This window comes from Notolabrus celidotus, chromosome 5 (genome assembly GCF_009762535.1).
Source record: "Notolabrus celidotus isolate fNotCel1 chromosome 5, fNotCel1.pri, whole genome shotgun sequence".
NCBI lineage: Eukaryota > Metazoa > Chordata > Actinopteri > Labriformes > Labridae > Notolabrus > Notolabrus celidotus.
Window position 1 is genome coordinate 35047702 of NC_048276.1, and position 18192 is coordinate 35065893.

Sequence of the window (18192 nt, forward strand, 5' to 3'; positions counted from 1 at the left end):
TTTTACTTAAAGGAACAGTGTGAAAAGGAAACATTAAGAGGTCACTAGTGGTCAGATTTTGGATTGAGATGCTCCCCTGCTCACTCCTCCCGTCGGTGAAGCGGCCGTGGCCTTCAAGGACAAGAAGTATTGCAATAATGCAAACAATATTTGTATTATCACAAACTCCTCATCTTCTTCTTGGTTGGCTCAACACATAATGACCAAATGAAAAAACAAACATCGGAGGCAGCATAAGTTAACATTGAACTTTAATCATTTCTACAGCTTGAACTGACTAGGAGGCAAAGTCAGCAACGTTATTGCTGGAGGAAGTATTGTTTTAGCATTTTACACAGCTGCTTTGGTTTGTCTGGCTTTACATCAGTACAGATACATTCACTGTGCTGTCCATAAATACTGTACAAAAATAACATGTGCTCTGAGACACAAACAACCTGTTCAGGAGGATTTCCACTCAGAGGAAACCATAAGGCCTTGTTTCATGACATCTACAGGATGCATTTGTATCTACTGGCATTATGTTCAAGACAATAAATTAAACATTGCCTGTGAGGCTCCTTTCTGTCTGCATACAAACATCAAAATGTCCATGTGGAAAGTGCATCAGAACAGAAATAAGTGGCGGTGGATTCAGAATCAGGTCTGGACACAGCTGGAAGATTACTTTTGTTTGGGGTAAAAAATAAACACAAAACATCGTCATGTTCGTATCAGAGGGTCATCGCACAGTGATTCACAGTTGTGTCTTTGACTGAATTTCTACACCATCTTCTCATAATCAAAGTCATATTTTTCAGTCCCACTCGAGTGAAAATGTGCTCTCACATCCACGTCAGTCTGTAATGGCAGTACTTTCCCCACCAGGTGGAGCTCTCTGGCAGCAGGCAGTGTCTTGACTCCATCTTTTTCAGGCCCAGTTTGGTTCAGCTTCTCGCGTCTGCATGGCGTCTACAGCCGACACGTTTGGTATTTGCTGTGTGAGGAGGGGCTCAGCTCGTAGAAGAGGACGTAGGCGTTGCTGCTGCGCACCTGGCTGGAGGACACCGGACTCACCCTGAAGGAACAGACGGAACACAATGAAGTTATTACACCGAGCACCTTAAAGCATTGTTTATGTGAGGACACATGATCACAGACAGGGTTTAAAGCCTCTGGAAACATAAATGGAATATTTAAAATTCCTAAAGAATTTCAAAATGTAATGTGTAATCAAGCTTCAACGAAAATCTGAGTGAAAATAAACATCCACAACTCTGAAAAAACTCTGTTCAAAAACATCTTATTTTACAGGTCAGAGCATTTAAAAGGACTGTGTGGGCGTGGCCTAACTCTTTGATTGACAGGTCAAGAGAGAGTTCACAGCCTGCATGTTTGACACGTCTGACTCTGAATCTAAAGACATCAAAACTCCAGAATCTGAATTTATTCATTTATAATGGTCTCTGAGTGCTGAGTCCCAATACTTCAGAATCAGGACTTCTATCATTTATTAGTTTTATCACTCCGTAGTCTCCGGGGCATCAGGACCATGGGACGCCCGGAGCAGAGGAGGCTGAAGTGTAGTATTTGCACCCAGAGGAGCTCGGCTCCGGGTGTCAGACGGAGCTGTTTGTCTAAACTCTGAGCTGTTTGGGGAAAGTTAGTGAACTGGTCCTGGGGAAAGTTAGTGAAGCGGTCCTGGGGAAAGTTATTGAACCGGTCCTGGGGAAGGTTAGTGAACCGGTCCTGAGGAAAGTTAGTGAAGCGGTCCTGGGGAAAGTTAGTGAAGCGGTCCTGAGGAAAGTTAGGGAAGCGGTCCTGGGGAAAGTAAGTGAACCGGTCCTGGGGAAAGTTAGTGAACTGGTCCTGGGGAAAGTTATTGAACCGGTCCTGGGGAAAGTTAGTGAACCGGTCCTGGGGAAAGTTAGTGAACCGGTCCTGGGGAAAGTTAGTGAACCGGTCCTGGGGAAAGTTATTGAACCGGTCCTGGGGAAAGTTAGTGAACTGGTCCTGGGTAAAGTTTTTGAACCGGTCCTGGGGAAAGTCAGTGAACCGGTCCTGGGGAAAGTTATTGAACTGGTCCTGGGGAAAGTTAGTGAACCGGTCCTGGGGAAAGTTAGTGAACCGGTCCTGGGGAAAGTTAGTGAAAAGGTCCTGGGGAAAGTTAGTGAACCGGTCCTGGGGAAAGTTAGTGGACTGGTCCTGGGGAAATGAGCGAAGTATATGTGGGACTGCTCCCCAAAGTTTCCCCAAATCACCGCCGTTATGAAAATAGAAGAATGACAACAAGCTGTGATCTTCAGCGGTGGATGTGCAGACAGGGACACAGGAGCACAGCGGTGCAAAAAGCAGAGAGACAGCTATACAGACAGATTACAGGCAGTACGTGATTAGCAAACAAGCTAACAGCTAAGACCACAATGAGGGGAGCCGGCTGAGACTTCAGGAGACGGTCTGAGCAGGAGCGGAGTAGTTTTGTTGAACATGTGTGCACGTGACTCAGTGTTTTATTTCTGATTGGTTGGATATTTTTTTTGTCATAAATATCAGGTCTTGATTCTAGCATTAGAACGGTATCAAAAACGTATATGATAATACTTCAAAAATGGATTAAAGTTCAGTTCTCATACTTTGAATATATATATAATAGCATATAAATGTGACAATAAATATCATACGTAGGACTTTTTTGATGATTGTGGGTTACCAGAGGCTTTAAATATGAGCATAAATTCATGTCAGTCACTCCAAAGACACACAATCACTCAGTCTGTCCTGTTAACCTACAGACATGCTGACACACCTTCATACTGCTACAATGAGATCTGCATTTTACAGCACAGTGTAATGACACTCAGACAACACCATATATAAAGGTAATGTGATGATATACGAGTAGATACCTGGAGTCGTTAAAGCTGTACCACTCCCCTAGCCCCTGGTTCTTGCAGTACGCCGTGTAATGACCTCCCAGGGCGTTCCCCGTGTGGTTGGACACAGCGTACAGGTTGTACACAGGACGCTCTGCAGAAAGAAAAACACACTCACTGTCAGTTCTTACTCATCAAACCCAGCTGACCTTGGAGAGCGGACACACCGTCCTCCTCTTCCTCCTCCTCTCGTCTCGTGGAAGTACTCACCGCTGCTCTCTGAGGAGAACTCCCGCAGGTCCAGCTCTTTGAGAGGGAAGTTGACGTAAGTGGAAAGTTTGCTTGTTCGGACGTTGGACTCTGAGAAACGTTTCAGGTCTGAGAGGAACTCAGAGTCAAGGAGCACAAACTGGTTCAAAATGACAAACACTTTCCTGTGGAGTATCACATCAGTACTTCCAGCCCATAAAACTCCAAGGAAGAAAATCTAGTTCCTGACGCTCATTGCTCTACCAGAAATACAGCTGCAGAGGTCCAATAATTCATTTTACTGCTCAGTCTTTTGCCTTCCCTCCAAGGCGTTGCAGATAAATTCTGCTACAAAGAAGGCTTCTCTTCTAAAGCACAACTCAAGTTATATAAGTTACATATTCTAAATCTATAAAATGAAACATGCGTCATTACTCCTGAACAACCATTTAAAGAGCAACCAGACCCTGCAGCACCTGGACCACCTTGCAGTGTGTGTTCTTGATGACTCCTCTAACTTGTCAGACATAAAGCTGCACTGCTTGATTTTTTTTGCTAAGTAGGTGTAACCTCTTAAAACTGAAGACAGCTGCACCATGCTGTTAAAGCTGATGATATTTGAGGACAGACAAAACAAAGAGCACAAAGAGCCTGAGAAGTGGTTCATCTTACATGACCATGTTTCTCTGGCTTCAAGCTGCTTTTGTGTATGCTAACATGTTTGCAGCATTTGCATGCAGGAAGTCTTAAAGGTACAAAGATGAAAGGATACGAAGCACGAGGATCTGAGGGAACTTCTGGATGCTGAACCTTTTGGTGCATTTCCTCCTGGCTTTGCATCTGTTGCATGTCTGAAGAGAGAAACACAAAGACAGAGGTGAGATTCTTCTGCTGTACTCTCTTAAACCATCTTTACAAATTATGGGTTACGTGAAGTCTCTTACCGGCCTCTCCTCTCCGTCCAGCACGTCCTCTTTTGTAAAGAGTCTCATGCAGTCTTTGAGACTCACTTCTCCGGAGCTCTTCTGTGGAGGCAGAGCATGAATCAGGAAACAGAAAACCAACGCCACAGCTTAGTTTTTAGGGGCTTTAAATGTGCTGCATAAACTCAAATCTGAGCATCAAGTCTGATGGTCTAATCTTGAGGTGACTAATCTAATCACACTTAGCATGAGTCACATCCAAAGACAAGTCCAGGCATAGAGCTTGAGCATGACATCAGAAATCAAAAGTAAGGATGGATTCAGTTAGAGTTTATTTAAGTAAGTATGACATGTCATCAAACTCCTCATCAATCAATGCCTTCTTTTGTCTTTAACAACTTGACACGTTAAATAAATGTGTCTTAGATTCAGTGTAACGACGTATTCTGCCCACAAATGAAACAAATACATTTGGTAATGACTGAGTTTGTGCTGTGTGTGATCAGAGAGTGAGTTACAGGTGCTTCTGTGTTGGTCTCTTACCTGTGCGACGGGTATGGAGAGGTCCCAGAACGGGTCGAACACTGTGGAGCGGAAGCCGCAGACGGTGCAGGTCACAGAGCTTTTCAGCTGCCCAACAAATAAATCTACGAGGCAGAGGAAGAGATGAGGAAGTAAGTTTAATACAAGTATGCAAGGTTGAAAACGTTACAACGGTATCATCTTTTTACTCTCTTAAAATTCCACAGTTCATAAATAACTCTGAGTGAGTCTGTGTGCTTTATGATTCTTCTCTCTGACTTTAAGATATACACTTTACAGCTGTGCTCTGTGACTCTCATCTTAAAAGATGCTGTATAATTAAACTTTATGATCATCATGATAATAAAAGGATGTGTTTTAGGTATTTATGCTTCAAATAAAGGAACATTTCTTACCAACAACTTTGCTGTCCTCCCTCTCCAGGTACATATTCCACATCCGCTTGCCTTTTTCCTCGTCTCTGTGAATAAAACCACATAAAGAAATGAAGTCAGACCAGTGTTTGTCTTCCTCCCAAAACTTTGTATTCAGTCTTCAAGGAATAACTGAAATCTGAATTGTGTTTCCTTGGGTGGACTATTTCTTTATTCCAAGGAGCTTTAAGTTTTGAGGCGGTAGTTTGTGTCAGATTTGTTTAAAATATTGTCATGTTTTGGTTTTTAGTGTCAAGTCCGTCTCTGACCCGCTGTGGTCCTGCTCCGTGCTCTCTCGTCCATCAACACCCACCGGTTTCATTTTCAGAACGCAGCACGGAGCAGGACCTTTCCCTCAGTAATCACTGAATCAAGGATTCTCCTCCTCCATGTTGTCTTTCTGGTCCTCTGAAAACCTCTGACCTGTTGACTCCAGGCCTGGCTCCGCTCATCATGACTTTGGTTTGTTGTTGTAGTTAAGTGAAATACGATCTGGTGATAACACAGAGTGTTTTATTCTGAAAATTAACCGGATGTTTTCATTTTGTTTTGGTGCCTGACTTCCTGTCCCGCTCCATCTGCTCTGTTGAGATTGATGCATCGTGCTCCAGCATCAGGCAAAAATAGAAGTCTTGTGTATCTGATCAGGAGGGCTCTGACCTGCCGGGTCAGAGACGCAGCCAGAACGCAACGGAGTGGATCCAGTGGAAGTTAACACATTGACTAGAATAGAAACTATCAGATTCAGTGCCGTGAAGGAACGGAGATGGACTGGATGTGGATCTGGTGGTAGCCGTTAGAGATAGGGTCAGGAGCTCAGACATCCGATAGAGGCTCAAAGTGCTGCTGCTCCTCTGAATCCAGAGGAGCCAGATGAGGTGGTTTCAGGGATCGGGTCAGGATTTCCGAGTTTTAAGGCCATAATTAGTATCAGATTTGTTTAAAAATATTGTCATGTTTGGGTTTGTAGTTCTTCCGAAAAGGAGACATCATTTTTCCACATTGAAGTACAGAAACACAGAAGCTTTGAGTGATTACAGTTTGTTTCACAGCGCAGTGTTTCAGGTATGAGACGTTGTGTTTGTCTTGGCAGTGTGAGGTGTCAGCTATGTGCAGGTTATGAGTGATTTATTGGGATCAGAGGTGAGATGTACGGTGAGGGAGTGGAGGGAAATAAGTGCTGACTTACGAAAGGTGGTCAAAGTCCTCGATGGACAGCTTAGGAGGGACTGTCACTCTGTTCACCTCGTTGTGGAGACCGTCCAATAAGAAGCGCAGAAACTCCTGGGCGTCCTGCTGACTGCAGAGAAAGGAGAAACTGTTACCTGATGTGTTTCTGGATCCAACTCTCATCTCTCCTCTGACTCAAATGACTGAAAGGCAGGTGGAAGAAGAACTTACTTGCAGCCCACAAATTTGGGAGCGTATCTCTGGATCTGGCTCCTGAAGTCAGAGGGACTGATGGCCTCGTTGTTCACTGACGTCCACAGACTCTGAGTCAGCTTTGCAAACTCTGAGACAGCAAAGAAAAGAGACAGAGCGTTAGCATAAAGTATCTGTGATTTGTGTGAATCACCAAGCATTACTTAATACAGAGGAGAAGAAAAACATTTGGTGACACTGCTTTCAGCCTTGACGCTCCGAGACGATGGAACAGCCTGCAGATATTGAGATTTATTCAGTCTGGCTTCTACGTAGGGTTTAACAATTTTATTACTTACTTTTTACTGTTATATTGATTTAAAGCTGCTGTTGGCAGTCATGATATAAACATCAGTTCGGAGAGAGATTTCCAATGTCAACACTACCCCTCCCCTACAGATTTCACGCATTCTATGAGGCAGTAGTGGCTTCCCAGCCAATCAGGGCGACATAATGGGGCCACAACTGGACCAATCAGGACGGAGGATCGGGGAGTAGCACTGATTGGTCCGTGATAAAGGGAATGAGGGGAATAATAACATTGCTTGATACATAGACATTGGAAAACACATAGATTTCACTATAATCTCAAATGACTTCACTTACAGATGAGAACTGATTGGTGTTATGACCTCATCTCCAAACCCAGCAGAAAAAAAGAAACGTGTTTTACACCATTCCTACCAACAGCAGCTTTAAATGCTTTATTATTTTATTAATTTTGACTATTTTTATTTATTCATTTTTATTTATCTACTCAGTTTTATTGATATTTTTGCCTTATTTTTTAAAATGAAATTATTTAAACTATTTATGTCCTTAATATTAAATTGATGCTTTAACTTATTTTAATTACACATATTTTATATTGTCGGTGTGCATTAGTCTCCATTTCAAAATCCATTTTTAAAATGTTTTTTTTAACATGTCTTGCCATTATTTTATCTCTGCTTCTTTCTTGTTTTCAATCGCTGTGGACATACAGACGGGCCCTGGTGCTTAAACCTTCAAGGGGCCAAAGGGCCAAAGTCTGGTGGTGCTAGCTCTGCTAACTTTAGCCAATGTGACATTGCTTACACCCCGGACTCTGAGGTCCAGTGTTCAGCTGTAATAAAAGTTGAGATCACTTTAACACTAATGAGACGACTCATCGGTGACTGGGCCTGGTTCAGATGTCATCTTGTGGCCGTGATGTACTGACACTAACAGGTTTAAGGACAGTCATGGGATGACATCATCAGTGAAGCCCAAAAGCTCTCATTAAGTTGACGCTACATTATTAAATATTCATGCGTCATAAAAGTTAAGCTGAAATGAGGTGGGCAGCTTTTTGTCCCAAATACAGATATTATGTAACTGGTTACAAACATCTGGGCCTGTTAGTGCTTATCACTGGGAATATGTTTTTACTGGTATGTGCAGACACAGCAGAGAGAGATCTCTGAGAACACGCTGTGCCAACACACCCTCAAAACACAGGGTGTGTGCGGCACAAACTGGGTTAAGCCAAGCACTTTGATTGTGTTTCTAATTGCCGGGGATTAGTTAAGAAAGTAAGCAAAGTACACAGGTCTCAAAGCTCCTGCAGTGAATCAGTGCACAGAGGCGTTATGTAGAACAAGGCTGTACATTGACCGGCAGTATGTGACCCACTGCTGAGCGATAAAGTGATCCAACACTGACAGAGCAGCTCACAGGTCTGAACAGTTCTTCATAAAGCTGCTGGTTGAACAGATCAGAGTCTCGGCCTACCTTCCATGAGAGCCGCGTTGGTCCTGCAGTTGTTGTTGAGGTCTGTGCGGTGGACGTTCCTCAGGCAGTAATCTCTCAGCTCGGGAGTGTTACTCAGACACTGAAGGATGGAGTTCATGAAACACTGGACAAACAGAGAATAAACACATATGAACTTATGACTTCATGAAGCCCGGACTCAGCTGATGGTTCAGCGAGTCAGACCAGGATGGGTGTTGTTTTTTAGACTCAAATAAAAGAAGGAAGGACTCACTGTGTTGCCAAGGTTCTTCAGTCCCACCAGACCCTGAGGACTCTTGTTCTGTTCAAACAGACAAAATGAAGACTTTAGATGAAATGTGAATAATAAAAGGTTTGAAAAATAATTAGGGAGACAGACTTTATAAGAGGAGTCTGAATGTTTCACAGCAAGATCCAGATTCAAATCAGTTGATGACATTTTGACCCTTAGTGAAATACAGAGATTGAATATATAGTCAAACAAACCAACCTCAGCTTGTTTGCATAAGCCCAATGCATGTAAATAGTTGGTCTTTAATATGGCCGTTGTTTGACTTCAGTGTGTGACATCACCAAGCCTACGCCCATGTTTTATATGTCCAGTCCAAGGTCACATGATGACGTCAGGTGAAATGAGTAATGAAGACTACATCGCTAAACTAAACTAAACTAAACTAAACTTTCTTCATGACTTTGAGGTCTGAATCAATAGTTTCAAGTCTTTTTCAACACAAAACATTTACAACACGATCTCTTCTAGATGAAATCAGACCATGAGCTGCTAGAATGCTGACAAAGACCAGAAAGAGAGCCCACATTACACCGATTTTAAAGTCTCTGCATTGGCTTCCAGTATCTTTTAGATTTTAAGATTATTTTATTGGTTTTTAAAACTCTTTATAGTCTTGCTCCTTCTTATGTATCAGATTTTCTTATATCATATGAGCCAGTGAGAGCCCTCAGGTCTTTAGGTAGTGGACTTTTAATGGTAGCAAAAGCTAGAACAAAGACTCACGGGGAGGCAGCCTTTTATGATCACGGCCCACGTCTGTGGAACACCCTACCTGAAGACCTGAGGGCTGCACAGAGCATCAACATTTTTAAAAGCAAACTCAAGACCGACCTTTTTAGTCTTGCTTCTAACTGAGTCTTATTCTTATAACAGTTTTATTTCACCTTACTTCATTTATTTATTAAGTGTAGCATCTTAGTTTCTGTTACTGCTTTATTATTTAGAGTTTTATTATCTTAGTGAATCGTATCGTGAACCAGAAATCAGGATTCGAATCGATTCGTGGGTTGAGTGTTTCCTTACATCCCTATTAAAGATCCTCTCTTTTAAAGGCACTATGAGGAGTTTTTCCACCAGCTGAGAAACAGACTGAAACCAACACTGATGCCTCTTTATGACCTTCAAAAGCAAACAAAACCATAAACAACAACACTGATACCTTCTCTGTTGTCATTTTTAATGCCTTAAACCACTCAGAGGGGGTAGGTGTCAGACCACATGATTGACATTGAGCTTTAGAAACACTCTTTTCGGCTGTTTTCATGGCAAATAATCACATTGGAGTGAAAGATCTGGCTGTTAGAAGACAGCAAGGTGAGGTTTTTGATGAAAACACTGCTTTTGCATGTACAGAACAAGAGATAAGAGGTATCACTTTGTCCACAATGGGGCACCAACATTGATATAAATCAAAAATTCCTCACAGCAGCTTTAATGTGTCTATTAGATAACTGTACACTGTTTACCCCTCTATGACTGAGTCTGTTTGTTGTCCTGACATGTTCACATCCACCCGAGTTGTTTGTGGCTATCTGCTAAACTTTATAACCTCCTGTGTCTTGTTTCGTTTCTATCTTTGTACGCACGTTGTTTTTATTGTGTAGTTGTTGTTGTTGTAACAGTACTTTGTCACCCTGAGTTAGGCAGGGTGCTATATAAATATTAAAGTGTATTATGATTAGTTTATTATTCTTTGATGCAATCTATGCAGCGAATACAAGTTTACTTCTGATGTCTGCTGTCTAAGCTTCATGATTGGATGAAGTAGGAACATATACAGACGTCTAAAGACAACCTTCTTTTCCACTGACAATAGAAGGGAAAATGTTAAAGTAAAGATCTTAAGTTGGGGTGTTTATCGGCGAAACTCTTCCTCTAACTTTGATCAGGACAGTCTCTGTGTCTGTCACCTCAAACGTGTTAAACATCCGGATGAATATGAGGTGATGCATTGTCATTAAAGAGACACGTGCATCAGGTTTTAGAACGTGATGTGAGGAGCTTCACATATTTTAATTCTTCCCTCGAGCGTTTCCGGCTGCACAGATCATCCCGCACATGTTCTCAGTATGAGGAAACTTCTGCCTGACAGCAGCCCCGCTTCATTCCTCAAGTGTGAATGAGTCTGCGTGACCGTATGGCATCCACTGCATACATACCATCTGACTGTCACATTGCTGGCAGCATCACCGCAGCACTGTGTACGAGCCATCAGCCACTGTTTAGCACATGCTTTAATGAAACACCACAGTGTGTCCTGACCTCCGTCTGCACTGACGGGCGCCACTTCACAGTTCACACGTGACATCACGGCGGCATGTGATGCAGGCGGAGGAGAAAAGCTCCACTCAGAATGTGAGAAGAATTCTGTGTTGAAATGTTTGTGTGAACAGTTTCACGTTAGCGCTCCAGGCCAGGATCAGAGAGTTGGGTTAGTGTGGTATCCGGTGCCTCTGGCGGTGTCGTTAATCATCTATAAGGTAAACTGACGCACATGCTCAGAGCCACCAGACATGTGCTGATAAAGGAGCTCCAGATAAATGCTGCTGATGGTTCCAGAGTTATCAAAATCCTCTGCATTCAGTGCACCGCTTTAAAATCAGACTCAGAGCAACTTATTCTCATGTGTGGTTTCAAACAGGAGGTGCACTCACAGTGGAGAGGTTAGACACTCTGACCTCAGATCAGATGTTTTCACATGTGTGTAGACTTCTAGATTCAAACTAACTAAATGTAGGAAAAATATAATTTGGACTGTTCATTTGTAGAATGACTTGCCTTCTTAATGTGTTTGAGACCATCAGTTGTGTTGTTCAGAGGTAGGGTTAGTACACAATGGATAGCCCTATTTGACTACTGTTGTAATCCAGATTATGGCAAAACCAGATTATTTCATAGTTTTGATGTCTTCAGTATTAATCTACAATGTTGAAAATAATTAAGACAAATAAAAACCATTGAATGAGAAGGTGTGTTCAAACTTTTGACTGGTAGTGTATGGATTCCAACTAACTAAATGTAGGAAGATGTCCAGAAGTCTTTTGAACAGCAATCAATTAAACAAATGATTTGATTCTAGCGTCTAAAACACATTCATCTTTGAGCTACAATAAAAAACACTGTGATGATAGATTCAAGTACAAAAGGATCATTAAATTAATGCACGACACGAGAACTCCTGCAGGCTCTGTTTGGACGCATTAAGGCACAAAAATGGTTTTACAATACCCTTCAAGTTACTCTCTTTTTAAACAATCAAAATGCCTTTAGTGTTACGCCGTCAAAAGACCAGTTTGAGAGAACCTGATGAAAGCTTGATGCAAAAATAAGTCAGAGGTTTGTAGATTTAGTATTATCAGAGTGACAGCACAGGCATTTCAATGTTTTTAAGAAAGAGTATTTGGAGTCTTATTTTTGTTTCAATCAAACACTTACAGCAGGGGTTCCCAAACTTTTCAGCCCACAACCCCCAAAATGACTCAATGCCAATGACTCGTGACCCCCACTGTCCCTCAATGTGATTTCTCTAAGCATTTATTTTTTTAACTGATTGGTTTATTATTATGTGCTCTGTTGTTGTCTGTACCCTAGCACCTTTGCAAACGAGGGTTCTCCGACAATGTGTTTTCCCAGGACTTAAAGGTGACATATCATGCAAAATGGACTTTTTAATGGTTCTCTACCTGAAATATGTGTCCCTGGCATGTCTACAAACCCCCCGAGAATGAAAAAAATCCATTCTGCCCCTGTTTTGATTTCTCCACCTTTCTATAAATGTGTGTGAAACGAGCCGTTTCAGACTTCATTGTTTTTGTCACGTAACAACAATATCCGGTCTGTCACGGAGTCAGAGCTCGGAGCTTGTTCAGCCCATAGACTGTATAGAATAATACTGAATCCCCCCTCCGTTTTTCATTACCTGCACAAATGTGTGCTAACAAGGAGCTTAGGAGGGAGGCATGCTAGTTGTAGGCTGCCTTGATAAACACAAAGGTCGGTTTTACTCCCCACGTCTGCAGATTTGAAGATCTAGTGGATGATTTTTATTTATCATGGATAAGTGCTAGCGCTAGTTAGCATAGCCACATAGCTACATGTCGTAGCTGTAGCTGTGTACCAAGACACACGTCTAAATACTGACAAATAAAACAACAAGAAACACTAAATCTGTGACCAATCCTTCAGAAAAGGTCCTGCTGCCTTTCTGGTAGAGGTCGGTTTTACTCCTCACGTCTGCAGATTTGAAGATCTAGTGGATGATTTTTATTTGTCATGATTAAGTGCTAGCGCTAGTTAGCATAGCCACATAGAAACATGTTCGTAGCTGTGTGCCAAGACACACGTCGACATACTGATAAATAAAACAACAAGAAACACTAAATCTGTGACCAATCCTTCAGAAAGGTCCTGCTACAGGAGCCTCTCCATCAGGATCAGATTCTGGATCAGATTCAGAGGGTTGAAATAACGTGATCTGTGAGCAGCCGTGTATATTCAGCCAACATGTAAACATGTAAGCCAACATAGATCAACGTGATGGACAGCCGAGGCACATCCACTTCCTGAGGGGGCGTGGTCAGAGAGAAAACAGAGTGTTCTGAGGAGGACTGAAGAAGAGGGGTTTTCAGGCAGACCAAAATCTGATTTCAAAGTGTTTTTTTGAGCATATACTTTAAAGACATGTTTTGGGGACCTCTTAGACCAATATATATTGATGAAAAAAGCGTGATATGTCACCTTTAAATAAATAAAATGATGATGATTCGGCACCTTTGAATCATATACAGAACCTGTAGTCCTAACCAGAGACTGTGCACATGTCAGACATTAGAATCTGTCAGTGTAACATTCAGCTTCCCGCCCCAGATGTAACAACTCTAAGAGGTATTAAGTTTGAAGTTTTTTCCCACTATGTTCTTTTGTTTTCGTCTGTGTTTTGGTCCTTTTTTAGAGTAATGTGAGAACAAATCTTATCCATATGACTGCAAACAAAAACGTGCATAAACTACAAATATCATTTTCAGACACTGTGTTGGATTTGGATGTTGAGTGTTGCAGTTCTGTCTGGACTCTGAGTTTCAGGCTCTTACTGATCTTTATCAGGGTTCTGTTTGTGGGACCTGTTGATCAGAATAAGAATCAGAAATACTTTATTAACCTCCAAGAGGAAATTGAAGAAACTACAAATGTAAAGGGTGTGCTGACATCCTTAGTGATCCGAATCCAGTCATGCATCCCGACATTAGCATTCACGTGCACAGTCCAGCACGCTGAATCATTTGTGAAAACTGATCATGACTTCTGGTGTTCTCTACCTGGAGCAGAGCCAGTCTGACGTCACCTGAGTGTTTACAGGTGACTTATCACCCTGTGAGCTGCTGAGGGAACATAGTAACAGTGTAACATGAAGACTGGTGGTGAGTCTGGTCTGTCACACGTCAGAGCCTCTGCTGAGGACTGAGAAGAGGACATAACATACACTATGTACACATACAGACTGTAAACAGAGCATTACGTCAGCTACCTGTACTTCAGGTAAGTTGCAGTTTGAGTAAACATGAAGAGGTTAGCATGTCCTAATCTGTAGTTTTCCTTCTTCTCAGTAGAGTCTGTCTCATCCAGCAGATCTCCTCCTCTGACAGTATTTCTTTAACAACACAAACACCCCTCAGTCTCCCTGTCTGAAACGTTACTCCCTTATTTCCTTTGTTTACTATCTTCTCTGCAGCATTTGAAGGTGACCATATGGTGCGAGTCTCAATCTGCTGCACTGCTGTGAATACTGACCAGCGGGGCTCGGCACGCTCAGCAGGCGGCCTGTGATTTAAAAGACTCGTCCAAAAAGGCGAGTCGGTGATGCGTTGAGGTGATATCTGTGAACAGGAGCGCTCTCACTGACTGGCACTTCTTCAGAGAAGCTAGAGAACATAATGCCCTGAATCAGCTATGCATGCCCAGTCAGGGCTGTGTAACATGTGACAAGGGAAGCAAGCATGCTCAGGGTGCCAGATATGCCACTCCCTTTGAAACAGTATCAACAAATCTGTTCCTCCAAAGCTGCAGGGCCAGAGGAGGACAAGAAGAGGAGTGTTTCATTAGAGAAACACAAAGCAGAGGAATGATACTGATGAAGAAAGTGAGAAAGAGTCATTTTATGATGTTGTGTCTTCTTCACAATTTTATAACGGGGCGCTGGTGGCCTAGCGGTCTAAGTGCACCCCATATACAGAGGCTATAGCCCTCATCGCAGAGGTCGCAGGTTCGATTCCAGCCTCGACCATTCACTGCATGTCAAGGCCCCACTCTCTACTCCCCACATCTTCTGTCTCTCTTCAGCTGTCCTGTCAAATAAAAGGCAAAAATGCCCAAAAATATAACTTCAAAAAAATAATAATTAAGTGTTAGCATGTCACCTTTTCTCCTTAACAGGAAGTTCAGCTGAGGCTCATGGGAATGTCTTAGTTTTGCAAGGAGCTTGGATAAGCTGTTTTTTAAGAATAAATGACGTTAATCCTTGTCTTCAGCATCTCATACGCTGGAATTTGCATCTTTTCTTAGATTTTTGTGACAGCGTCTTAGAATGTTGGACCATTGTTTGAACCAATCGAGCGATTATGTAGCCTCACTCTGGGCTAAGATCTATTTTTCATATAGTTTCCTAATAGATCTATCAAATATGAATAAGACTAATGAATAAGCATGATTAAATAACTGTAACTGCAGCCCTAAGCTGAAATGTTGACCTGATGGTGGTTAAACTGTGTTACTCTGGAGGTGATGTCAGTCCTACAGAGTCTCCTTCCTCTCAGGGTTTCTGACTGATGAGCTCATGTTTGGAACGAGCTCATCAAACTTTTTTTTTTGAAACTCTTATCCTTACCCTTTTTAAATGTAATTATTTTAACAATTAATATTCTTTATATTAGTTCAATGCTTTAAGTTAATCTAATGACACATATTTTGTTGTTGTCGGTGTGCATTAGTCTCTATTTTAAAATCCATTTTTGTTTTTTAATATGTTTTGCCGTTATTTCATTTCTGCTTCTTTCGCTGTAAAGCTCTTTGAATTCACTTGATTTGTATGAAAGGTGCTGTATAAATAAAGCTTGATTGATTGATTGAAGACGTGAATCCGGGAGGAGTGGCTACAGCTTTAGTTTCCGTTTCTAATCAAGCTTTAAATTACAATGACCTGGATGACTGAGAACTTGAAGAGACAATGGCTGCTGCTGTTAGCGTGCCGTGCCCAAATTAACCCAGAAAGTGGTGACTGTAGGGGAACTAATTAGTCGAATCAAAAGCTAATTAATGCACAAGGAAAGGTCAGAACAATAGGAGACTTTATATCCAGTGTAAACACAAGTATGCACAGCATTCAGAGCTCAGCTCCTCAGATTCTAAAAATATCCCCCCAGAATTAACAAGGACAAAGAGTTCAAGTGTGGCCTTGGAGCGAAGCCGGATAACTCTCTCTCTCACTGACGTAAACACATCAAACCCACATGGACTAAGAATGTGCTGTGAGCTGTGGGCAGCTGTGAGTTAACACAATGTTCTGATGATAAGGTGACAGTCTGGACACATTCCTTATCAGCAGCGCTCCATCCTGTTATGTAAGTAACGTCACACTCAGATTGTTGCTCTCATGCAGGCAGTCGCTGTGCTTCACTCTTCTTCACTGTCCCTGTCTGTTTTCTGTGTGTGTGTGTGTGTGTGTGTGCTGACGGCTCAGTCCTCCTCGTACGGACTGATAAGAGCCGAATGGTCAGAGTGAGACCTCTAGAAAGGTTTCCAAGAACTTCAAGGTGGTGTCAAAAGTGACTTAAAGGAAGCTTAAAATTCTGCTCCTGAGTCATGTTTTCTTTAAACTAGCTTAAAACACACAGTCAACATTTATAAAAAATAATCACCTTAAAAGTGAAAGTAGTTATTTTTCTGGGTGTAAAATAATAGTTTAAAGTTTCACTAAGGGATTCCCTTAGAAATAGTACTTCTAGGTTACTTTCACTCTTTCTGCAGAGTCAGAGAGCCCCTAAAATGAAACTTAAACTCACCTTTAACAAACTAGCCTCTTATCTCTACCACAAAATAAAACAATGAATAGTATGCATCCCGTATTGTTAAGAACCGAATGTGCAAAGTCTTCAACCAGGTTTGCAGTATGAGAGAATTAAATGTTTCTTAATTACATTTCAACACTTTTTTTTAAAACAGAGCACATTATTCCAACACTAAATAATAATAATAATAATAATAATAATAATAATAATAATAATAATTCCAAATATCATAGTGTTTGGATTAGGATCTTAATTGCTGTCCATAAAAATCCACAACCAGCAAACCTTAATCCTTCAATTCTAATGCTTCTTTGTGTACCCCTTAAAAACCCTCTAAGGTGGGGTGCCTTTCCCAGACCCCCTTCTCAGGGCTGAGCCCCTCAGAATAAAGCCTGCAGTCCGCCCCTGGTAAACACTGTATGTAAGTGTTTTTGTATAAACTTTAAGAAGTCTGAGTAAAAGGTGATCTTTATGAAAGTCAGCAGACATAAGGGTCTCAGGAAAGAGGGAGCTTTAGTAAAGTTGAGACAGAGCTCGGTAGGTGGACTCACCTTGGCCTGGTTGATGATCAGACCCATGAATGTGGACACCAGCTTGGACCGGGACAGCGACGGATGGCTCTTCCGCTGCAGGTCTGGTTTGTCATGGGGGAGAGGGGCTCTCTGCTCCGGGGCTGTGACCGTGTAAGAGTGTCGCAGAGACGGCATGGTGGAGCTGTTGAATGTTGTCCGATACCAGGACGGTCGCGTCACACAATGCAGCTGGACTCAGGAAGACCAGCGGGTTCAGTACCGAGGGTGAAGTCCAGGGACGAGTGAAGACCAGTACCCAGTGGAGTCGCTCTGTAGTCCTGTTGTGTGTGTAGGTGGTAAGTCTCTCCTGTCACACACCTGTACGCAGCGCTTCTGTGTTCAGGACTAACACAGAGGTGTCGTGTGTCGGAGTTTTACTGCGTGCACTGAACGCTCCCTCCCAACCTGAGCAGACTGGTGATGCCTTCAAGTGATGTGGGAAAAACTGAGACGACTACTTTTCTCATTGACAGAATGGAAAGTGGTGAGAGCAGTGAAAGGAGAACTTCAATGACTGAGTGAAAGTATAAATACCACTATGTAAAAATACACTATTAAATTTTTAGCACACTAATCTGTAGTTGACTGTAAAATAACACACAAATAAAAGTAGCTCCTCATTCTAAATAACTTGTTTGTGACAAATATGTTTATCAAATCTGACATTATGTGATTGTTTCAATACTTCGATTTTAAATGTGTTATATTTTGATTTAACAGAGTAAATGTTCCCCCAAAAGCCATGAAAGAGATTGTGATGTTCCTCAGGGTTCAGATTTAGGTCCCATATATTTAACCTGGCCCTGCTGCCCCATTATTGTATGACTAGCAGGCACATCATGTCCTATTACTTTGATAATGACGCACTGTAGCTATAACGTCAGCTGTTTTGCATTAAAGTCTTTCACAAATACTCAACTCAACTCATTTATATTTATATTTATATTATTTACCTTACATACATTCAAGCATGCAGCCCAAAGTGCTTCAAAGAAAAGAGAGACAGAAAACAACAGCAATAAAAAAAGTAAAAGTAGAAAAGAAAGTGATGTAAAATACTTAAAAAATAAAATAATGACGAGCAAATCAATAAAATAAAACCACATAAATATCA

The 18192-nt window shown here is 41.8% G+C and overlaps 1 protein-coding gene across 1 annotated transcript; it reads right to left on the reverse strand.

The window, feature by feature from the left end:
- Window positions 1-234: 234 nt before the first annotated feature.
- On the reverse strand, window positions 235-17487 carry LOC117813213 (ubiquitin carboxyl-terminal hydrolase 2-like). Its single transcript, XM_034684336.1, has 12 exons — window positions 17058-17487; window positions 8408-8455; window positions 8155-8278; window positions 6382-6493; window positions 6170-6280; window positions 4963-5027; window positions 4568-4671; window positions 4046-4126; window positions 3874-3952; window positions 3123-3230; window positions 2886-3006; window positions 235-1057 (listed from the first exon to the last, which is right to left on the reverse strand). The coding sequence occupies exons 1-12, from the start codon at window positions 17211-17213 to the stop codon at window positions 952-954; spliced, it is 1215 nt and encodes a 404-aa protein (XP_034540227.1). The 5' UTR covers window positions 17214-17487; the 3' UTR covers window positions 235-951.
- Window positions 17488-18192: the final 705 nt, after the last annotated feature.

Bases quoted from the DNA above. Each gene is read 5' to 3' on its own strand.
- LOC117813213 (XM_034684336.1), bottom strand. From the start codon at position 17,213: ATGCCGTCTCTGCGACACTCTTACACGGTCACAGCCCCGGAGCAGAGA. The intron at 4,672-4,962 runs GTAAGAAATGTT...TCTGCCTCGTAG, and splicing joins GGAGGACAGCAAAGTTGTTG to ATTTATTTGTTGGGCAGCTG. The intron at 3,007-3,122 runs GTGAGTACTTCC...TTCTTTCTGCAG, and splicing joins GTTCTCCTCAGAGAGCAGCG to AGCGTCCTGTGTACAACCTG.